The 24,458-nt window shown below is 45.3% G+C and overlaps 1 protein-coding gene and 1 long non-coding RNA gene across 2 annotated transcripts; one reads left to right on the top strand and one right to left on the bottom strand.

Moving 5' to 3' along the window:
* Nucleotides 1-5,226: 5,226 nt before the first annotated feature.
* LOC115523659 lies at nt 5,227-8,651 on the bottom strand. The gene is made up of 3 exons (XR_004344060.1): nt 8,573-8,651; nt 8,405-8,476; nt 5,227-5,383 (listed from the first exon to the last, which is right to left on the bottom strand). It is a non-coding gene; the product is annotated as an uncharacterized LOC115523659 (long non-coding RNA).
* A 3,588-nt stretch (nt 8,652-12,239) lies between these two features.
* Nucleotides 12,240-13,127, top strand: LOC116738310 (transmembrane epididymal protein 1A-like). Its single transcript, XM_032594708.1, has one exon. The coding sequence runs from the start codon at nt 12,240-12,242 to the stop codon at nt 13,125-13,127; it is 888 nt and encodes a 295-aa protein (XP_032450599.1).
* The last annotated feature ends 11,331 nt before the right edge of the window (nt 13,128-24,458 follow it).

Genomic DNA, 24,458 nt, shown 5'->3' with positions numbered 1-24,458 from the left:
CTGATTGGGATCTTAGTGCCCCCATTTACTAGCCATACTTTACAACCAAGTTGTTTGGGTTTTTTTTTTCTTTGAACTTTCTGAGCATCAATTAGCATGTATCGGTGATGTCCAAATACAATTACTACCGGTTAAGGATTTTAACTTCCTGAAACAAATTCTGACATGTAGTGCTCAATAAATTTATAGGTATTATAGGTATTATAATTATAAATTATTCACAGTATGGATCCCTGTTCCTCTAAAAAATGTCTTCATGTATTACCTCTCTTCTCCTGTGTTGTTGTTGTTGTTGTTGTTGTTTCATTTCCCACTCGCCCCAAGACAGAGAGACAGAGTGCAAGTGGGGGAGGGGCAGAGAGAGGGGGAGCCACAGAAGCAGGCTCCAGGCTCTGAGCTGTCAGCACTGAGCCTGATGCGGGGCTTGAACCCATGAACCTTGAGATCATGACCTAAGCCGAAGTTGGACACTTAACTGACTAAGCCACCCAGGCGCCCCTCTTCTGTATTTTCAATCTGTCACTCTCAGCTGGTTTCTTCCCTCAGTTTATAAACAAGGTCAAATCTCTCCCATCTTCAAAAACAAACTAACAAGAACACCTCCATAAAGAAATCCACCAGCTCCCTCAAGTACTCTCACACCTTGTCATGGAGGGAGAACTTCCCAAGCGGGAATTCTTGGCCTAACCAATGCCTGGTTCTTTGAGATTTCTATTTCCCATGGCAGTCTCTCCTTTGGCTTTTTGAATCAGAGAATTGGCTTATTTCATCAATTCTGGAAAATTTCCAACCTTTATCTCCTCAGATGTTCCCTCCCCTCCATTCTCTGTCTCCCCTGCTTCCAGATCTCCAATGAAACATGTATCAGGTTTTCTGTATCTTCTCTTATTTATCATCTCTTTTGTATTTTCCATTTTTCTGTCTCACTGTGGTTCATTCTTGATGATTTCTTCTGACTTATCTTCCTTTCCACTATGTTATTAAACCCTTTATTGAGTTCTTAATTGGATTATTGCACTTAAAAATTTTTTTAAGCTTTATTTATTTTTGAGAGAAAGAGAAAGACAGAATGTGAGTGGGGAAGGAACAGAGAGAGACACACACACAGAATCTGAAGCAGGCTCCAGGCTCTAAGCTGTCAGCACAGAGCCCTACACGGGGCTCAAACTCTCTCAGATCATGACCTAAGCCAAAGTCAGATGCTGAGCTGACTGAGCCACCCAGGTGCCCCATGATTTTTGCACTTTTTAGTTCTATAATGTCTAATTGATTTTTTTTTAAATCAGCAGTGTGGCTTTAAATCTTTCCATATCCTTATATAAAACTTTAAATTCTGCTTTTACCTCCCTGACACAGTAAGCATTATTCTATTACAGCTTGTACCTAGGAACTCTATCTGAGATCCTGGTGGGTCTATTTCTATGGCTTATGGCTTCTGTTGATTCTGAGACATGTTGTTTTGTCTCACGTGCCTTGTGTGCCTGTGTTCCTTCTGGACATGTTAAATGAAATGATTATTTGAAAATTAATTTGAGACCTAGGATCTTCTTTCGGAGAGGATCTACCTTTCTTTTGCCAGCACCTGAGGGCACTCAGTCCAGGAATAGGGCTTGAGAATATTCTAGAGGGTGGGCTCTCTGTATAAGCAGGGAATGGGCTTGGACTAGGGTTTCCACCTTGGTAGACAGTGACCACCAGCTCTGTCCCTCCAGCTCTACATTCTAGAGGAATGACAGTGTCTTCACAGTGTGTCTTCAAGACACTGTGGAATGCAATATTGCCCCTCCTACTCACCCCAGAAGCTTGGCCTGTTAGCTGCCTTTTCCCAGACAAGGAGCAAAAGCTCACCCATTTAGACTCTTACCCCTCCAGGGTAATAGAGTTCTACTCTATTAACTCCTTTTTTTCCCCCTTTAGTTAGGCCTTCAATATTATTGAGAAGATGGTTTGGGGTCTCCTTTAACTGCTATCATTTCTTTAGAGGGAGAGTGGTTTGTCCCTTAGTCAGAGGAAGTAGATGCCAGGGAATTGCTAATGCCCTTGGTACCACTTCTTTCCTGGCTGAGCTTAGATCCTTCCTTTTATTCATGCACAGTTGAACTTTTTATGGGGAGGCATTATAATATGGAGAGCAATTTCCAATTAGCCACTGGAGATGGCCTAGCACATGCTTCTGGGTCCACTAGAGCGCTCTGGGCCCAGCCAGGAGGCCATCTTTATGTCTCCCTGACCATCCATCAGGACATGTGAGCATCACTGATGTAAGTGCTGTGCTTCTGGTGTGTTAATCAAATATGGATTTGATCCCAAGGTCCATATAAGGGGGTGGAAAGGTTCTTCTATGATGTGAGCAGACCTCTTTGATGGGCCACCTGGAAAGAGGCCTGTTCTTAGGTAGGTAACATTTACTCAGATGAAGCCTGCTCTGATTCTCCTAACATGGACAGGGTCTTTCCCTGCCTTGTCTCACATGGCCCACCCTCAGTGTCTGCTGTGGAGTCCACATCACCCTCTACCTGTGTAACCAAGATTTTATGTACACATCATGCTTGCTCTTTAGTGGTGGTGGTTGTTTTTGTCTGTTTCATTTTGTTTGCTTTGGTTGAAGAGGCTCAAATTACTCCTATTGCTCGGTCCATGCCGCATTATTATTCTTGGTCTGCACAAAGTCCTTTGGTTATTTTATTAATTAATGTGCCTTCTTTTATCCCACTTCCCTACTCTCATTCCCCTCTTTCTACAGGTCATTCTTTTACTGTATTAATGCTCATCTTTATTTGGATGTGTTCTTGCAAAATGTGCATTGCTGATTTACGTGCATATATTTTTTAAGTTTACAGAAAAGCAATTATACAATATATCTTCTTATGTTTCCTCTTGTCTGTGCTTGTACCATTCTGCCCTGTTGCTGTGTGACACCTACCTCAAGACATCTAACCTCGCTGTAACACCCTATCGTGTGCTCTGGCCCCAGTCTCCCAGCAGTGGACACTCAGTTACCTCTAATTACCAGCCACCATATAAATATGCTGCAAGGAATTTCTTTATAAGTGTTCTCTTATGTGTTGGTATGATGATTTCCCTGGGTTGTATATCCAGGAGCAGGATTGTTAGGTCATGGGGCATGCAAACGTAGGACTCGACTCAACCAAATAGAAACAGACTGCTTTCCAGAGTGGCTGTACCTATCTACACTTCCATCAGCGATACATGATTGATATCTATGTCACCAGATCCCCTCCAGCTCAGCATTACCTGGTTTTTGAATGGTTGCCAGCCTAACAGGTGCCTGTGAGATAAACGCTATCTCACAGAGCTTTTAATTTGGGTTTCTCTGATTATCAGTGATTTTGAGCATCTGGTCATATCCTTAGTAGCTTCTCGTGTTTCTCTTCTGTTGTTTGCCTGTCCATGTCCTTTGCCCATTTTTCTATTGAAGTTGCTGGTTTTTTTCCTTACTGATCAGCAGGAAAGGGGAACAGATAGGGAGGGGAAGGGAAAGGAGGAAGAGAGACAACCAAACACATTTTTATCTAACAGGGTGGAGCTAGGGTCAGGTAGAAATGAAACTCTTCACTTCAGACAGGATTCTTAGCCTCCAATCATCAACAATCTCTGGTGGATTTTAGCAGAAAGGAGCATTATTAAAGGAATGATTTGGAGGGCTAAGAGCCAAGGCAGAGTCTAGGGCAGGTGGGTGGGGACTGTGCCCACTTCAAGAGAGGCCACTAAGGACCAACCTGGCATTTCCAGCTCCTTGTGGGGAGCTGAACTCGGCCTCATGCATGTCTAGTAGGTGGGACAATTCCTTAGATAGAGGGAGGGGGTTTAGATGCTGGGCAACCACACAGAATAACTGTGTCCACTAAGCTCCTCCTCTGTTCCCTGGACTGTGTGGGCCTGAGGTATGTCTGGAAAAGCAAGAACTTAAACTTTGTTAATAGGGTACAGAGATGGGGCGCCTGGGTGGCGCAGTCGGTTAAGCGTCCGACTTCAGCCAGGTCACGATCTCACGGTCCGTGAGTTCGAGCCCCGCGTCAGGCTCTGGGCTGATGGCTCAGAGCCTGGAGCCTGTTTCTGATTCTGTGTCTCCCTCTCTCTCTGCCCCTCCCCCGTTCATGCTCTGTCTCTCGCTGTCCCAAAAATAAATAAACGTTGAAAAAAAAAATTTTTTTAAATAAAAAAAAAAAATAGGGTACAGAGATAGCTGATACCCTAGGGTCCCTGACAAGAGCCATTGTAGGAAGGAGCAATACGGCATCACAGAGAATGTTTGCTACAACAGACAAAGGCATCTCATATGCAAACCCCACTCATCTTCAAACTCTGAGGGCCCAAGTAACTTACTGGTTTTAGAAAAACAGAGAGGCTGGTCCTTGACCTGACCCAAACCCAGCCTATTATAGCCGCAGGTATGTACTTTTAGAAGATAGGCTGGGTGGAGGACATTGGAGAGTGGCCTCACAGAACATTAGAGACTTATAGAGCTCAAAGAATCTTCCTGTGAGGTCCCTCTCTCCAGTGAATAAATAGCTGTCTCTGTCTCAAATGGCACAAGCATAATTCCCTTGGAAGAACTGGTAGAGATCTTGAATCTAGACCAAGCAAGACCAGAACCCTCCTAGCTCTTGAAGCTATTATCTGTGGATCCCCAGCCCCAGAGACCCAGCACGGCCAGCAGCAAGAGTGGACTCCCACAATGATGGCGACACCATAGATCAAGAGAGGACATTCATGAAGGTTGTAGTGTAGCCCAGGTGCTACAGCTTTTCAGGGGCTGCTGAGGACAGCAGCTACAGAAACAATGCCCAGCAAGCAGCATGGCCAGTACATCTGCACCTGACCAGCAACATGGTGACAGAGCAGTAGCCAGAACTGATTCTTGGGCAGCGAGATTCCAGAATCATCCTTAGCATAGGAACTGAAGTCAAATTCTGCAAGATTCTAAGACCCTCTGTGAACAGGTGAGGGCCAAGAGTCATTAAAATGTAGATACTTATGTTCACCAGACTGGACTTGTAGCCCCAGACTGGTGAAACCTGGTATATTGGTACCACAGTCATAATAACGAACATAGTTGTTATGCTGTGTACGATTCTCATGTATTAGCTTAATGCCTGGGCACAACAGAGGCATGAATGAAAGTACAGGGAGCAAAGTGGTGTTGTCTAGGCATCTTCTTCTGTCCCCTATGAGCATCTACCTGAGAGGTGAACCTACCTGTACAGCCATTGTTGGGCTGTCCTCATGTTCCTGGCAGTATAGAAAAGGCACTCATTCCATGTGAAGAGTCCTGGGCTCTTCTCCTCAGGGCTGGTGTCCTGCCCTACTGGTACCATGTCCTATCAGGAGATGTGAGGGCAGAAGTACTGGGAGCAGGAACCTGTGGAAGAGGTGGAGGGAGCTGTTGCCTTCTTAATAACATCCTTGCTAAGTTCTTCTGTTCTCCAAGGATAAGCAGATGGTGACGGTGGACTGGGAAGAGCCTGAGGAGCTGGTCCTATGCCACACACCGGGGCAAGCAAGTCCCTGTATTTAGCATTCTTCCTGCAGAGACTGTGGTGGCTATAATGAAACATGTGTGGCTAGCACAGCAGCACATGAAGCAGGGGTGGGCAGCCAAGACCATGGCCTCTGACATAACCTATTGGTCAGCTACCTGGCCACTGCAACAATGTGTGATGATGTGTCTTCCCACCACTGGAGACCCTGGGCTTCCCCATTACCTTCCACTGTTACTTGACCTTAAAGGCTTCCGTGCTGGCACTGTCTGCAGTCTCTGACATCATAGTTGCTCCTCCTAGCAAAGGGTAGGTACCAGCTACCACCATGCCCCATGGGCCCCAGCGAAGAGCTCGAGAAGCTCAAGGCAGAGGTCATACCACAGGATGGGGCATCTGGGCTCAGAATTGACCACTGGTAGGCAGATTGAAGTGTCCTGAGGGCCACAGTTTGACTTCCTATCTATCCCATGAGACTTGTCTTTGTTTACCTGGGGCTTTTAGCTTCTGATGGCTTCAGGATCTGTCAGTCTGTCTGTTTCATGTATACAAGTGGTACTCTGGGCCTCTCTGGGAGGTCAAAAAGCATGTCCCTTGGTCCTCTTTGAAAACACTGTTAACAGGTCAAAATCCCAAACTGCCCTCTGGGAGGCAGAGGCTGGGTAGGTGAGAGAATTCTCTATACTCACCTGAAGAAAGTCTGTATGGAGGGAGAGTCTAGAAACATGCTTGGGCATGAGGGAGCTGATGGCCTTCTTTCTTCTGTATTTTTTAATGTGAAATTTTTACCAAAGCATAACACAAATACAGGAAGTACCCAAATCACAAGGATACAGATCCATAGCTTTCCCCCAAGTCACCTGTATAACCAGCACCTAGACAAAAGAATTTTGCCAGAATTCCTGAAGCCCCCTCATGCTAATCACTATCCTGACTTCTAACAGCGCAGGTTAGTTTTGCCAGTTTGGGGATTATAGGAATAGAATCATATATTACTGAAGGGCTTCTAAGAACAAAATTACCTAATATCCAAAATAGCAAGAGTTTTGCTTTGGGATGATGTAATATGCCATCATCATCCTCACACAAACAATAAACCCTACTTCACAAATAAATGCCTTTTGTAAACATTTTTGTTTTGTTTTGTGTTCCAAAGGGTAGAGGTGGGAATCAATGAAAAGGGGCTGAGTCTCCCCTCTGGGTCAAGTGTAAAACAGAGCAAAGGGAGTTGCCACAGAGGGTATCTGCAAGTATGAACACAGCCGGAGCAGATCTAGACCCTCTCTGAGTCAGTCAGGAGCAAAGCCCCAGCTCTAGAGCATTCAAGAACTGTAGACAGAGTGTTGGACTTCCCCCAGAGTGTGGGATAGGACCTCAGTAAATTCATATACATTTCAAAAGACAGAGTGACCTCTGCTGACATCTGGGTTCCAAAATAGATAAGCATTTCATTAGAGAAGATATGAAGAACTTGTCATCCCCATAGACATATGGTTATCCCAATTTGACATTAACAGGCTTATTATTCCTGTGTGATGTATACCTGTGTGAGTCAGATAACGGGGCTGAGTCAAACGTGGCATGCCTAAGTCTGGAAAAAGAGAGGGGAGGGAGGCTCTAGCCACAGATACCAGAAGGGACCAGAGAATAAAACCTTTGCTGATAGAGATTGCCATTTAGCCACCTGCATGGAAATGTTGCTGTTAGATACAGAAGGCATGGAGAGTGTTTCCAGGACCAGTCTCAGGCAGGAGATAGACCAAATCTTAAAGGAAAAGTGAAAAGTGAAAGTTCTTTGCCCCTAGTAGCAGCAACAGTTAAACCATGAGCAGTGCCCCGCTGAGCCTTCTGGAAAGGCAGGGAGCCCACTCAGGTTGAGAGGACAGGACTCAGCTGTCAGTAGTAACCCCAAATAGCAGAAGGTGGTCCTCAACCTGACCGCAAGTTACAATCACCAGAAAGGAGTTTAATCTTCACCTTTTTATTGTACATAACATTTATCACTTTAACTATTTTTAGGTGCACAGTTCAGTGGCATTAAGTATATTCCCACTGTTGTGCAGCCATCACCACCATCCTTCTCCAAAACTCTTTCATCTTCCCAAATGGAGAGGCTCTATATTGGTTAAACAGTCTCTCTCCAATCCCCTCTCCCCTGAGCTCCTGGCAACTGCCTTTCTATTTTCTGTCTCTATGAATTTGACCACACTAGATACCTCATATAAGTGAAATTCTACAGTATTTGTCCTTTTGTGTCTGCAGGGGAGATTTTTAAAACCTGAACCCCAGACCAATTAAATCAGAATACCAGGGTCGGGCCCAAACATTTAAAAAGCTCCCTGGTGATTCTAAAGGGCAGCCTTGAAAACCACTGGGCTAGAAGATCTAAATCAGATTTACTTTCAGGAATCCCTCCGAATAGCAAACACATCTCAGCACCTGCTGGCTGATGCCTAAAATTCCTTTAGTCATGGGCAAAGCTAAGGATTTTCCTTCTTCAGCTGGAGATGAGGGGCTTTAAATGACTGATTGACATATCACAGTGACTGAAACTCATCTGCTAAAGATTAATCTATCAGTCAACAAATGTAAGTGAGTATTATCAGACACTGTCTCCTTTTGAAAGCCAGGAAGACTCAGAGAGTAGCAGATGATGAGTAACTGTCCACTTGGGAGATGAGAAGAGACAGACACACCAGGGACTCATGGTCACTTGTTGGGGTGATAAAAGTTAGCGTTTACCTTTAACTACCCTTAGGACCAACATATCTGTCTACCTGCCTATTTGCTGGAACAGGGCCACTATGACATATGGTTCCCATCAACTGTATTTTTGCATGATTCTTGAATCTCCTCTTTTTTATTTAACCACACTGACTTCATTTCAAAGGAACTTCACTTACATGGGTCCTAATTGAGGCATGACCAGTGCCTTGTTCAAGGAAGAGCTTCTGCTGCTGCTGGTTTCTTCAGAACTAGAAATACATAGAAAATGGTAAACAGACAGAGAGACAAGACAGGGATAGGCACAAACATTCATAAAATGACAAAATAACAGGGAAGATCCATACCAAAATCATATCAGTTCCCATGATGAAGGGAGGACGGTATGGGAATGAGAGTGGAAGGGTTTGAATGTTCATTTTTCCAAACTGTGGAAGCAAACATGACAAAATGTTAACCCACTTGTTTATTCTGCATTGGCATTTTGTTATATTACTTTTTAAAATTTTTTAAATGTTTATTAATTTTTGAGAAAAAGAGAGAGAGAGAGAGAGAGCACGAGTGGGGGGAGGAGCAGAGAGAGGGAGACACAGAATCTGAGGCAGACTCCAGGCTCCCAGCTGTCAGCATGGAACCTGACGCAGGGCTCGAAGTCACAAACTGTGAGATCATGACCTGAGCCAAAGTCAGATGCTTAACCAACTGAGCCACCCAGGTGCCCTGTTGTATCACTTTTTAAACTTACCTTTTGTGTTTTTCAGCCTTTACAAGATGTTAATATTAGTGGCTTCATCAGGCTGTCTACGGTCAGCACAGAGCCCACTTTGGATCCTCTATCCCCCTCTCTCTCTGCCCCTCCTCTGTTTATGTACTCTCTCTCTCTTTTTCAAAAATAAATATTAAAAAAATTCAATATTACATATATGCCTATATAAATAATTATACACATAAATATACATAAAGAAATGCTTTAATGACTGAGGCTTTTACAAAAATTTCAGGTTGATAATTCTGCCATAAAATTAAATTACTAAAGCCTCATAGAACATTTGAAAAATACAAAAGAGATGGAGACACAAATTAATATTCCCCATAAAACTGGAACGTAGAGATTGCCACATTTTGATGTCTTCATATCCAAGCTCTTTCTCTATGAATGAAATAACTGCATCATTTATTTCAAATTTGCAGATAGTTTCTGATTACAAAAATACCTGCTCACTGTAAAACGCAGGAAAATATAGATAAGGAGGACAAATTACTTTTGTCCTTACTATCTGAATGTGATACCGGTGAAGAAGAGAAGGATGTAACCGGAAAGACTGGAAATAGGACAGAAACATTGTCAATAAGGAGTTGTATTTACCAGGGTCTTTGGTCTCATTCACCTTCTCCTCTGGTCTTTATGGGATAAAGTGACCCCAACATTCAGTCAGATATCGCATGGCTGGACCCTAATGCCAGTTTGATCTTGGTTTAAGTGTTATTTCTTTGCTGGCTCAATCTGAAGGATTCACTCATTATTATAATAGCCTTAATTTTTTTGGGGGGGGGTATTATTTATCACCCTCTACCATTTTTTTGTTTGTTTACTTGTATATTTATTTGTTTCTTATCTCTCTTCTTCATTGTTGTATCCTCAGGACCTGGAAGTGTCAAGTGTCTGGCATTATTGTTGAATGAAAAAAATGAATCAAAGAGTCTTCAGTGGTCCTGCCTGCATAGGATTGTGAAAGTATCTTCCTTTAACTACCATTGGATACTTACCTAAGAAGGCAACCTGGTGAGGCACCTGTTTTTCATCTACACGTCTTCCCGCCACCACCCCCCCCCCCACCAACTACCTCCTTACTTGGCAGCGATTCTATGTGCCTGTGATAATCAGAACCACTTGCTACAGCAAATACCACATCCTTCTTTTCTGCTTGTTTGCCTTGTGGAGCCTGAATATACATGTGACTGCCTCAGCTTCCAGTTGAATGAAATCATCAATGTGTCCTTTGGTGGCCATGTTCTTCCCTTTGGTACTAAAAACTTTGAACTCTCAGGATTCAGTGTTGTTAGGATGGGAAAAAATATTTTAGGTAGCCATTTACTATTGCAGTAGCCTTAACATTTTTAAAAAGCTTATCATTTATCATTCTTTACCACTTTTCCCATTTTGCATTGAGGAGTGGATGCACATTATCTGTGTTGTTAAGGCTGCAGAGACGCTCCACCTTTTATAGATTTATTGGCCACCTACAGTTTTCCTTGAATGACTAGCCACTTATGACCTTTGCCCCTTTACCTACTGAGGTGTTCATTTTTAACTTTTTGATTTGTAAGAGTTCTTTATATTATAAGGAGTCTAACACTTTGTCACATATAGAGTACAATTTTAAGTTGATTTTTCTTTTGGAATTAATGTTTAACAGTAATTTTAATATAGAATAAATAATTAATTGTAATGTTTAATTTCTTAAGTAGGCCCCATGCCCAATGCAGAGCCCAAAGTGGGGCTTGAACTCACAACCCTGAGGTCAAGACCTCAGCTGAGATCAAGAGTCAGATGCTTAACCGACTGGGCCACCCAGGCACCCCTGTAATGTCTAATGTCTATTAATAAAAAACCTTAAAATTTTTATGGAGCGCCTGGGTGGCTTAGTCAGTTGAGAATCTGACTCTTGATTTCATCTCAGGTCATGATCCCAGGGTCATAGGTCAAGCCCCATGTCAGTCTCTATGCTGAGCATGGAGGCTGCTGATTCTCTCTCTCTCTCTCTCTCTCTCTCTCTCTCTCTCCCTGAGCCCCTTCTCCCCCACTCATGCTAACATTAAAAAAAAAAAAAAACTTAAAAAATTTTAAATATAATTACGTTCTTCACCTTTTTTAAATGATTCTTGCTCTGGCATTATTTATAGGAATACTTGAACAACTTCAGCATCATAGGAATTCAGCAAGGAATGTTAGTAATAACAGTAAAATTACTAATAATCATTACCATTTATTATTTACTATGTATCAGACATTCTACATACTTTATTCTATTTAATACAATAAACCTATGATATAATTATTATTCCCATTCTACAGGTCAGGAAACTGAGGCTCAAGAAGACAGAGTAACTGCCCATAGTCATGTAACTTACAAGTGTTGGAGGGGCGCCTGGGTGGCGCAGTCGGTTAAGCGTCCGACTTCAGCCAGGTCACGATCTCGCCGTCCGTGAGTTTGAGCCCCGCGTCAGGCTCTGGGCTGATGGCTCAGAGCCTGGAGCCTGTTTCTGATTCTGTGTCTCCCTCTCTCTCTGCCCCTCCCCCGTTCATGCTCTGTCTCTCTCTGTCCCAAAAATAAATAAAAACGTTGAAAAAAAATTTAAAAAAAAAAACAAGTGTTGGAGCTGAAGTTCAGTCATTTAGTTATGTACAAATTCTGGACTTTGTCAGCAGATGAGTAGACCTGGGTCCCCATCCCAGCTCTGCTATGCTGGCTGTGATACCTGTGTATGTGCCTTCACCCCCTGAGCCTTAATGTCACCTATAAAATTTGTTTAACAATAACCCTCTCATAGAGTTGTTGAGGTATTTAAATGAGGAAAAGGAGATGTCACATAGCTGGCACCAAGTGACAGCCAACAAAAGAAAATCCACACCACCACCCCTTTGCTGGGGCCCCTTATTACTTTTTTCCCTCCCCTCTCTTTGGGGAGGGGTGGGGCAGGATTGGAGAGGAGAGAAAGGGTAAACTAGCTCCTGCAGTGAGGTGCAGAGGTTGGAAGCCCAAGCCCGGCTCATCTAAGTAAGGAACAGAGCAAGGTGAAGTGCCACCTAAGAGAGATCCGACCCAGGGAGTGGCTCAGATGCTTCCAGCACACACATAGGCCTTTTTGTGTGTGGGAGGCAGGGGTGGAGCTGGATCAGAAAGATCTCACCACAGCTTGGAAGCAGCCACCTCACTTGTGAGGAGAGCCCTGGGAGGTTGCCTCTCATCTGCCGGCTCTTGTTCTGTTGGCCCCAACATACACACAGAGACCATGGGTACCCTCGAGGGACACTTGCTGCCGGGGATATGCCTCCTCATCTTTTCTCTCCACTACTCAGTGATGGTGTCCTTGGCCCTGCTACGGGGACAGAGGTTTCTCAAACCCCCTCTGACCCCAAAGGAGAAGCGAGGACACAGGTGGTGGCAGCTGGTACCTGTGGAAGGGATGATGAAGGTGGCCATCTCCCTGACTGGCATCATAACCGAGTTCTTCTACCCCCCAGGAGTAAACCGGATGATGATGGTAGACTGGGAGGACCCTCGGCGGCCATTTGTGTTCTATGACAACTGGTATCACGTCACCATGTATGGGTTTTTCACGCTCAGTGGCGTTGTGGACATCGTGAGCCGGGCGTGTCAGGCGCAGCAGAACGTGAAGCTGGAGCGAGCAGCTGAGGCCCTGGCCTTCTGTGTGCTGGTCCTGCTGATGGCATGTCACCTGGAGAACAAGGGCACCCTGGAGGTCCGCACGCACCTGCTGTTCGTGGCGCCCACCTTCCTGGTTACCCTGGTGCTCACCATGGAAGTCTGGGTCCCTGACCAACCCACGCTCTGGGTGCTGAAGACCTGGATGGGGCTGGTGCTCAGCACATGGATGCTGCAGCTGTGTGTGCTGATGTACGTTCCTCCCTCCGGGCAGCCCTGGAGGGCAGAAAACCCTGGCGACCTCGCCTTCCTCCTCATCTTCTTCTGCTGGCACCTGGGCTTCGGGGCTATCGTGCTGGCCGCTGTCTATGGCCTCTGCAGCCTCTGGCACCATCGCATCTCCTCTTGGAGGGAAGTCCCACGTACCAAGTACCAGCTGTGTCCCAGAAGCTACAGCAGCGAAGAGCTGGAGAAGCTCAGGACAGAGGCCATGCTGCAGGATGGGGGCATCTAGGTACAGAATCTTTGTGCTATGCCTTTCGTCACAAGAGTTTTGAGGGTACCCACTGTGCGCAGAGCACAGAAATGTGCTGGGATCTACAAGGTGGCTTTCCGTCACAGGAGCCACCTTCCTTGTTCCTAAATAAACCTTTCAGCTCCTGGGATTACTTCACTCTGTGGCTCTGTTTTCTCCAGGTCTGCCTCTTTTCCTGCCTCACTGCCTCACTGCTCCGCATGGTTCCTGACCGTGGACTTGTGTGGAGTGAGAACAAGGAGGGGGCTTTTCTCTCACAAATGAGGAAATAGAGGGAGACGGAGGGGTGCTGGGGACCCAGGGGTGTTCCATCCGTTGGAGGCAGAGCTAGCTGGCTTAGTGTGTGCCTGCAGCTAGAGTAGTTAAATGTGCGAAAGAGAAGGGGTCCATTTTTGCATAATGGTGAGGACTTCTGTTTCTCTTCATTTTTCTGCTTTCTTTACACTAAGCATGGCAGGATGATGAACTTGTTTCCTTGTTGCTATAGTTATTTTTAATCCACACGGAATGAGGCTACATCTGCCTTCTGAGGGGGAAGTGGGGAAGGGGTGACAGTCAACTTAGCAGGGGCTCAAGTCTGAGAGAAAGGAGGCAGAAGAGCAAGGAAGTCCCAAAGGAAACAAGGATGACCGAAATATAATTTTAAGGTGTTCAGGTTTTGCTGGGATGTAAAACTCCATTGTTCCTACTCTTCCAGTAACGTCTGTGATGCAAGTATATGCGTGTCTTGTGTGAGTGATTCTGGAGCCAGACCAAAGAGAAGGCTCAGATGTCAGTTGGTAGGAGCAGAAGGGGAAGAATGGCTATGAGAGGTGGGGGGCAAACCGACTTCAGTGGTTCTGAAGATGCAGAACTCGGAGCTGAGAGGAAACGGGAAATGTCAGCCCCTGGAATTTGCAGAAATTTCTAGCCAGTCATTGAGCTTCTCCCAGAATGAGGAGAGAAGGTGCTGGTAAATCCATACACTCAGTAAGACATATGAAAGCAAATTTTATAAAAACGCTTATCCCTGGGTACAACTAGATATCCACTGCTTCTGCTAGCACGAGCCTGCGTATGTGAGACAGATAAATCCAGCATCTGGAAATGTGAAGAGGCAGGAAGAAGAGATGGGGTGCTGGCCGTAGATGTGGAGAAAGGACCAGAGAGAAAAGCTCCCTCTCATGAAGCAGCTGCAGCGACACCACCTCTTGTGCAGTTAGAAATGCTGTCCTCAGAGACTAAAAAGCTGTAAGAAGCATAGAGAGGTGTTTGCATTTGCAAGATGGAAGACAGGCTGCACATTGTCATCTGAAATGTCACTGGACACTCCCTAAAGAAATAGTGTGTGGGAGCATGGAAAATAGGCTCCAGAAACTCCAGGATGAGAGCTTGAGGCAGGGAAGGGAGCCAGGGGAGGGTCTGGCAACTCACCCTGGCAGGGTTTGGAGGGGAGGAACACTCTGGATCTAGAGGAAGAGAAATGTGTCCTGCAGCAGCTGGAACCAGGCCAGCCTCAGGTTCCATCCCAGCAAAGCAGGAACCAACCTAAGGAGAGGCCAGCGCCTTTCCTTCTGTCCCCACCCTAAAAATCCCAGAAGCAGAGCCAAATTTACCCTGAAGCTAAGATAATAAAGCTTAAGCTTCAGAGCCCCTCACTTTACATCTCCAAACATAAAGCCCCGGGAGGGGCCACAGCAAGGTGTTGATATGATCACTAAAAAATTGCAAAAGTAAGGTATTTCTGTATTCTTCTTCTTTTAAAAAAAAGTGTTTATTTTTGAGAGAGAGACAGAGAGACAGAGTACAAGCAGGGCAGGGACAGGGAGAAGGAGACACAGAATCCAAAGCAGGCTCTGAGCTGGACCAACACGGGGCTTGAACTAGATGTTTAACTGACTGAGCCACCCAGGCACCCCTGTATTCTTCTTTTCTAAAAAGGGACCTCCAACTGGTATAAGCTGTAGGCTCCACAAAACCTAGCTTTGCCTCCACCCTGAAGATTTCACATTTACTTTCAAGATGCCTTATAATAAACATCTCTTTGCCCTTTAGTAGGACATTCCTTAGCTGAGGGTAATGGTAAGGCTCTATCTCCTTTAACTTGGAAACAAGAAGCTTAAAATGCTAATGACCTCACCAACTAATTGAAAACCACCTGCTAAAGCGTAATCCATCAGTCAACAAATCCCTCAGTCACCTGTGATCAGATGCTTGGCCTGATTTAATAAAGAGGAATTCGACATCTAGAAGACTGGTGCCTGAGGGAGAGGCGGGCAGTGATTTACAGAGGTGGGTCCTGCTTATCTTCATTTGTGCTGGGAGGTGGCACGGGTTGTCCTGCACATTTGGCCCTTACCCAGTGTATTAGTCAGTGTTCTCCAGAGAAACAGAACCAATGGGATATGGATAGATCAAAATTTTTTAAGAATTGGCCTATGAGATTGTGAGGGTTAGCAAGTCCAAAACAGACAGGGCAGGCCAGCAGCCCAGACACCAGAGGAAGAGTTAATGTTGCCATCTTGAGTCTGAAGGCAGAACGCCTTCTTGCCTAACACACCTCAATCTTGTCTTTTAAGACCTTCAACTGATTGGATGAGACCCACCCATATTATGGAGGGCAATCTGCTTATTCAAAATCTACCGATTTATGGGGTTTTTTTTTAATTTTCATTTATTTATTTTGAGAGAGAGAGAGAGAAAGAGAGAGAGAGAGTGTGTGTGTGCATATGAGCAGGGGAGGGACAGAGAGAGATGGGGAGAGAGAATCCCAAGCAGGCTCCATGCTGTCAGTGCAGAGCCTGATGTGGGGCTTGAACCCACAAACCCTGAGATGATGACCTGAGCTGAGATCAAGAGTTTGTCGCTTAACTGACGGAGCCACCCAGGTGCCCCTCAAAGTCTACTGATTTAAATGTTAATCAGATCCTGAGGTGCCTGGGTGGCTCCGTCAGTTAAGCATCCAACTTTGACTCAGGTTATGATCTCACGGCTTGTGAGTTTGGGCCCTACATCAGGCTCTGTGCTGACAGCTGGGAGTCTGGAGCCTGCTTCAGATTCTGTGTCTCCCTCTCTCTCTGCTCCTCCCATGTTTTCACACACACACACACACACACACACACACATACACACACACACACTATCTCTCTCTCAAAAATGAACATTAAAAAATAATAATATAATAAAAGTTAATCAGATCTAAAAAATACTGGCACAAAGCCACATCTAAACCAGTGTCTGACCAAATAACTGAGTGCCGTGGCCTAGTCAAACTGACACATAAAATTAACCATCGTGCTCAGCATATTGGAACATGGCCACCTAAACATAATTTATGTCAACTATGTTTGTTGTTACTTTAGAGACTTTCCAAAATAATAATAGTAACTTCATTTTATTTTTTTTTACTTTTTAAAAGTTTTTATTTATTTTGAGAGAAAGAGTGTGTGTGTGTGTGTGTGTGTGTGTGCGTGCGCGTGCACGCGCAGAGAAGGGAAAGAGAGAGAGAAAATCCCAAGCAGGCTCCAAGCTGTCAGTGCATAGCTGGACATAGGGCTCCATCTCAGGAACAGTGAGATTAGAACCTGAGCTGAAATCAAGAGTTGGATGCTTAAAGGACTGAGCCACCCAGGCACGCCAATAGTAACTTCATTTTATTTTATTTTATTTTTTTATTTTTTTAATGTTTATTTTTGAGACACAGAGAGAGAAAGAGCATGAGCGGGGGAGGGGCAGAGGAAGAGAGAAAGAGAGACAGACAGACAGAATCCGAAGCAGACTCCAGGCTTCAAGCTGAGCCATTAGCACAGAGCACAATGCGGGGCTTGAACCCACAAACTGTGAGATCATGACCTGAGCCAAAGTAGGACGCTCAGTCGACTGAGCCACCCAGGTACCCTGTAACTTCATTTTAAAAGGACTTCACCACCATAGGTTCTGACTGCAGTATGACTATGACTATATAGTGCTAAATGGCCTTCTTCCCTTCCCTGTTTCCTCTAGGGAAAGGTAGTGGTGTGTGTGTACAAGTGACTCTTATTTTTAAAAATTCAAATAATGTTTAGAGAGGTTTTTTAATTTTATATGTTATACATTTTAGACATCTTACAATATAGCAAAAAAGCATTTTAAAGTATTTTGAAATCTACCATGATTCCCCCACCCAGAATTAATTACTGCCTGGGAAGACTAAAAGGTCAGGAAGTTATTTCAATCAGAGTAAATGATAAGATTTATATATCAGAGATGAGACCTTTCTTGGTGATGATGACTGATGTGCCTGATGATTCAGGTGTGGATGACTAAAGAGACGTGGAGGTGAAGGTCACTGAAGATGAAGAAATCCAGAGCTGGAAGTCTAGTGTCGTGGGAAGGAACTGAGCAAGGATCATGCCAGGCCCAGGAAGATGGCAGTCTTGGGCTGGAGAATGCCAGAGCCCCAGTCCTCAGTGAATTTAGTGGGGGTGGGGATGGGGAGGAACTTAAGGCACCCAGGAGGGCAGAAGACAGAAAGTGTGGTTAGCATGAGCTGCAAAGGAGGGAGCAATCAGGGTTAGGCAGAAATGGTACCACCTACCCCACAGAGGTGTTGTGAGAAGTGAGGTCCTGCATATGCAACACTTAATTCAGAGCATGGGGTGTGGGTTCAATAAATCTTAGTTTGAGAGACTGAGTATACAAATGGGCAATGGCCAGACTACATATAAAAATAAAAATCTCGGGGATGCCTGGGTGGTTCAGTCGGTTAAGGGTCTGCTGACTCTTCATTTTGGTTCAGGTCACGGTCTTGCTGTTTGTGAATTTCAGCCCCACATCAGGCTCTGCACTGATAGTATAGAGCCTGCTTGGGATATTCTCTCTCTCTCTCTCTCTCTCTCTCTCTCTCTCTCTCTCTCTCTCTCTCTCCCCCCTCTCTGCTTCTCTCTCTCTCTCTCAAAATAAATAAGTTTAAAAAATTATAAATAGATAGATAGATAGATAGATCTATCTCTGACCTACAATCTACAGTAACGAGCCCAGGAAGCCAGCCTGCTACCTATAAGTCACACTGAAGAAAGTCAGCTATCCCTAGTAACCAGTCCAGGAAGACCCCAAATGGGCAGGATTTGATTAATAACTAACAGCCTCCCTAAATTTTGCCCTGTTTCCAACATAGGACCAATCAGAGAAAGCCAAATATGCACCCCTAACCAAGCACAAAGGATACCCCACTTCTAATTAGCCTGACTTCAGCTTCCCCATGCCAAGAGCCTCCAATCAGGCATACCTGAAGCCTCCCCTTTTTTCCACTGTGAAGCTTTCCCATTTACTCTGCCTGACAGAAAACAACTGATGGCAGCTGCCTCCCTCGCTACAGCAAACTCTGAATGGATAGCCTCTGCTTGGTCTTCATTTATTTCCACATGTTCAGTTCTTTCACGCAAGCAGTTACTTGATTTTTATTGAACATCTACTACACACCAGCCTCCATGCTAGGCCCTGGGCATAATGAAGTGACACAGATGCCAGGGTCTCTGCCTCCAGGCTGATTATGACTCAGTGGGAGAAGAAAAGCAAATAAATAAACAGCAAGCTAAGCACAGTCTGAAAAAGGATGTAATGAAAGACAGTTAAGCCAGACTTGGGGATCAGGGAATGCTTCCAAGAAAAGTGATGTTTCCACAGGAACCTGAAGACAAGTGTGGCCAGGGGAAGAGGGGTTGGGCAAATACTCAGGAGAGGTGGAAAAAGCCAAGGGAAAGTCCTCCGGTCATTGCACAGACACTGAAGGAAGTGAACAAAAGTGGGATGTTTGGACCTCGGTGTCTAAGCCTGGAATGGCAAGAGGGCAGACAAGAATCTGATTCCTTCTAGGTCCCATGAAGGAATTTGGTGTTTGTCCTGAAGCCAGTGGTAATGATCATATTTCCATTTTGGATACGTCACTCAGGCTCAATGTGGAATGAGGTGTTGGGGGCGGTGGTTGGCAAACCTGGAAGCAGGGAGACCAGCTAGGAGACTGATAGGCCACGGTGCTGGATGAGAAGAGAAGAGCTCATTTAGAAGGTTCCCGACCTGGACGTCATGGCTGGAGGTCAGAAAGCCAAAGGTTGGACTGCTGAGGAGGAAAGGAAATGCAGTCACTGAGAAAACGAAAATCGGGACCAGGGGCTGCAGAAGAGTGGAATTCTGATTGGAGAAATGCAGCCTGAGGTGTTGTTCTGGAAGTAGGTGTGTGTATGAGCCTGGAGCTCCACCCTGGTTGGGGGGAGAGAGAAATCTGGGAGTCATAAATGAGCACTGAGCTCATCCAGGGAGAGGGTGAAGGCAAGTGGGCTTGGAACACAACTCTCAGAGGCACCATGTCTAACTGGGAAAAAGAAGAGACACACTTATAAAGCAGACCAAGAAAGAGCACCCAGGGAGGGAGGAGGAAGCCCCTGAACTTGTTGTAACACAGAAACCAAATACTGATATTGTTCCCAAAAAGGGAGTCACCAACAAAACCTTGTTTCTTATCCCCGGTTCCTCCTTCCTTTCCCTCCCCTCCCAGAGAAGGAAGGCCTGCAGGACATTGGGAGGGAACATACCCTTCCAAGACTAGTGGAACTGGTCCTGCATTGCCCCACAGTGTTGCCCAAGCTTTATCAAATGCTGATGTCAGTATGGGTCATAAAGAAAACTGGATGATGAAAGAAGAAGAAGAAATAAATATGCTTCAGACAAAGATTTGCCCCTAAATTATGCCCAGCCAAGGATGGTACCGATATCTTGGTGAGGTGAGTCTGGAAGTTAATTCTGGGACAGCAGTGAGCACTGTCCCTTGATGATTGTACATTACAGAGTTAACTATTTCCTCCATTGGCCCTGGTTACTGAGTGCCTACCACACAGCAGACTGAAACTGAAATCAAATTTCCTCTCTCCTCACTAGGCTGTGAGTGCAAAAGGGACCACAGCAAGGATAATGATCCCTATTTCAAGGACCCTCTAACCTCTTAAAGTCTCACCCAGATATCCCTCTGAGTCCCCATAGATCTCTATCTTTTCCTCTCCGTCTCCATATTCCTCTCTTTCCTTCTCTCATTAGCTGCCCGTCCCACTCCCTTTCTCCTTCACACTCCCCTTCTCTCTCACCCCCCACTACCTACAGCTCAGTTCTGCCCGCAGGCTTCAGCATGACCAGAGATTACCCCTCCCCCTGCCTCACTCCCTGCGGTGCCCGGTGTCCTCCGGAAGGAGGAAGAGGCCGGGACATGTTCTTCTCTACTTGGCAACTCTTGGAGGACAGAGCAGAGCCTCCCTCAACCTGGAGAACACCTTCTCCCTGCCCTGTGCATCTACCCCCATGGCCCTAGCGAAAACATTTCCTTAACTTCTCCCAGGATGCGGTTCCCGAGCACTAGCAACCTGTGCGTGACAGCATCCTCACGATTCAACCAGTCCTGGTGTCCTAGGACAGAATCTAGGGCTGTTTGCTTAATTTGTTTGGTTTGGTTTTTTTTGTTTTGTTGCTCTGATTGTGTTCCCATGTACAAAAGAAAGAACACAGACAATACGCTTGATTTTTTTAAATACCAAAATGAAAAGTTTGCCAAGGGCACAAGACTAGCCAGTATACTGTGAGGAACACAAAGAGCCCAGCTCTCCCAGGCTGTCCCCGGCACCCTCCACTGCCACCCTCTCATGAAAGGGCTTCTGGCCTGAGACTGGCCAGGGAGCCAGCGCCCCACAGCCCTAAGTGCGTCCGTCATCCCTCCTCCCTCCTAGGGGACCCCCAGCTCTGCCCAGGCTAGGGACTGTGGGAGCTGAGCCTGGAAGCAGGATTCCCCAGCCTGCGCACCCCAGGGAGGAGCGCGCCGCCCACACCCTCGCCCACACCTTCTGTTCCAGCTGGCAGCCTGGGAGAGGGCCCGGAGCATGGGAGGATGTGGCGGACCCACCCCTCCCGGGTCACCTGTGTCCTCCGCACCTGGCACAGCATCAGATTGGGCACTTCGCCTAGGCTGTGCCGCGGAAGGTGTCTCACGCACGTCCCACGTGGGTGACCAGGCAAGGCCCCAGCATAGCAGAGCGTCCTTCTCCCACAACCACAGCCCCGCTGCGGGCGAGGGCCGAGTGGCCCTCGGTACTCAAAGGTTCACACACCTGAAGTGAGGGAGATGGATAAATCACCGACTGATCAACTGACTGATTGATTCACCCACTCACCCATGCCAAAAGTATTTCTCTAGCACGTTCTAAGCACTTGAAAGGAATCAGTGAACAAAACGAAGATTTCTGTGCTGCAGACCTGGGATGGGAGGTGGTCGGGTAGAAATGAGCAGTGACCTTATAAGATCATGTATTAATGTTTAGTCCTAGGTAACCTAAATCATCTCTTCCTACACACTGTTAAAAACAAAACTTCTTTGACAGATTGCTCTTTTCATTTAACAGTCAGTCCCTGGTAGGGTGGTTGACCTGTCAGTCAGAAGAAAACGCACACATCTGAAAGTCAAATGATAGGGAAACATGAAGGTTCCTAAATGGTAACAAGGTTTAATGCTCCAACAACACTGCCCAGTATGTCCAATTAACAGGGAAGCATGAGACAATGACAATAGCTCACTCTGTATTTAATGAGAGAACAATGTGTGTGGGGGGGGGGGGGCGGGTAATTTGACACTAGGTGCTCATTTAAGCAGCATTCCACACAAGGACTATGTTTACACACACAGGATTTACATGCAGGCAATACAAACTGTGGTTTACCTGTAGGCACAGTCAAGTTCAGAAATTTCTATCAACAGTCCTACCAAACTCAGGGCCCTCTTTTTATAACATACTTTGCAGCCCCCCTTTATGATTCTGAAATGAAATTCAGAGAGAATATAATCAGCCTGTATACATAATCACAAAAACTACATATAAATATATAGATATATATAATTAGAATATCTGTTGGTGTCTCCCTGCCCAAAGACCCTCATGAACACAGCTGGGGTTGAACAAGTTACATTTATTGCTCACTGCAAGGAGGGAGAGTATGTGCCTTTCACATGGTGGAAAGGACTTTTAGGATTTAGGTTTGTGTTAGGTGATTTGGGGGAAGATTCATGGAAGCAGAGCTTTGCTTTGGATTGGATGCTATCACGAAGCGGCAATCGTTCTATAACGGGGCGTTTTAATAAATGTTACCGAGAAGGAGGGCAGACTAGAGCGAGGCTAAAACTATCATTGTAAAGGAGAAGCCAGGACCAGGAGATGTTTGGTCACTTCTGTGCTTTGGACCATGTTAATCTTTTGTCTGCGTTCAGACACCATTGCAGAGCGCAATTATTTTTATCTAGATCCACAAAGGTCACAGAGTGGCCTTGCCAAATACTGGTGTTCTGTGAAATTGCTTATGTGCAACAGGAGAACCCAATAAATGTTCTCAGTGAGTGCCATACTGGCTTCTGAGTATGAGGGACAGATTTTCTCTTTCTCATATCCTAGCTGAACTACAAAGGAGAGATAAAAACAACTGATAATAAAATAATATACATTTCTATATGTAAATACCGTGGCACAACTATACTAGAATGCATAATAGAGTCAGATGAGTGTACCTCCTTATTTGAGCCAGTCTAGATTTAAAAGTAAAAATATTAGAAGGGTTTCCTTCCAGAGGCACCTCGGTGGCTCAGTAAGTTAAGCAGCCAACTGTTGATTCTGGCTCAGGTCATGATCTCAGGCGGGTGAGATCGAGCTCTGCAATGAGTGTGGAGCCTACTTGGGATTCTCTCTCTCCCTCTCTTCCTGCCCCTCCTCCTCTCCCATGAGCACACACTCTCTCTCAAAATAAATAAATAAACATTTTAAAAGAGTGTTTTCTTGGGGCACCTGGGTGGCTCAGTCGGTTAAGCGTGTGACTTCGGCTCAGGTCATGACCTCACATTCATGGGTTTGAGCCCCAGGTTGGGTTCTGTGCTGACAGATCAGAGCCTGGAGCCTGCTTTGGATTCTGTGTCTCCCCTCTCTGCCCCTCGCCCACTTGTGCTCTGTCTCTCTCTGTCTCTCAAAAACAAATAAATGTTAAACAAATTTTTAAGGGTTTTTTTTTTACAATAAATACAGAAGAATTAGAGTTCCAGTTAAAATCAGAATTAAAATTAGAATTAAGATAAATAATAGCATGCCACACTCATTTGTTTATGATAAGAGAAAAAAGGATTAATTAACATTAATGGAAACAGAAATAACATGTTAAGTAAATTATAGGCTGTCAAAAATGAAAATACAAGAACAATATTCTCATAACAGCGTTGACCTTGTTTGCATGAACAGTGATTAAAAAAAAAATTCCTTCTGCATGACATGGAACAAAGTAGTGATGAAATATCTCAGAGACCATATCTCCTGTCTTGAAATTTCAATATTCATTCAAGGCATGCCTTCTAGTACTTCAAAAGACCCTGGTGACCATACACAATAAGCTCCAAGATCTTGCATATTTTAATATAATGAGATTTGTTCCAGGCCCCTGACCAGCATCGGTTCCCAAACCTCAGTCTCCAACTGAGGCAGACTAAAGAGATAACAACACTTACCCTACAAGGTGGGTACTGTAAGAATGTTTGGGACGTGCACAATTCACAGTGCTCTCAAAGCTAGCTTTGGCATCGTTTCAGTCTATGCAAGCAAGCAGGCGCCTGTGCACACATGCACACAGACGGAGAGAGAGGATGTATACTTGCTCGAGTCTCTATGACTGCAAGGAACGTGCTTGATTGAATGTGCGGGGTCATGTTTGTAGGAGAATCCCAGGCAAGGCTATTGCAAGCTGTAGACAACGTGGGCCAATACTGGGGGGTCATGGGGACTGGAGAGGACAGGTTGAACATAACTGAATTGGGACTTGCTCAGATGGATATATGCATAGTTGTATATAACATATATAACACGCTTCCAGGGGTGCTTGGGTGGCTCAGTTGGCTAAGCATCGATTTTGGCTCAGGTCATGATCTCGTGGATTGTGAATTCAAGTCCCGCGTCAGGCTCTGTGCTGACAGCTTGGAGCCTGGAGCCTGCTTCTGATTCTGTGTCTCCCTCTCTCTCTGGTCCTCCCATGTTTTCACACACACACACACACACACACACACACACACACACACACACACACGGTCTCGCTCTCTCTCTCTCTCTCTGAAAAATAGATAAACATTTAAAAAAAATTTTATAACATGCTTCCATATATTTACCTTTGTACCTTCTTTTCTTGGGGGGCGGGGGTGGATAGTACAGACCTTCTGGAAAATAGTTTCCTTGGTCATACCACAAAAATGCATCCCTACATCATTTTACATGGTTGAGTTTTCTACCCTATTTA

Source organism: Lynx canadensis, chromosome C2, assembly GCF_007474595.2.
Source record: "Lynx canadensis isolate LIC74 chromosome C2, mLynCan4.pri.v2, whole genome shotgun sequence".
Lineage (NCBI taxonomy): Eukaryota > Metazoa > Chordata > Mammalia > Carnivora > Felidae > Lynx > Lynx canadensis.
The sequence above is the reverse complement of the archived record's forward strand: the minus strand, read 5'-3'. Positions and strand labels throughout refer to the sequence as shown.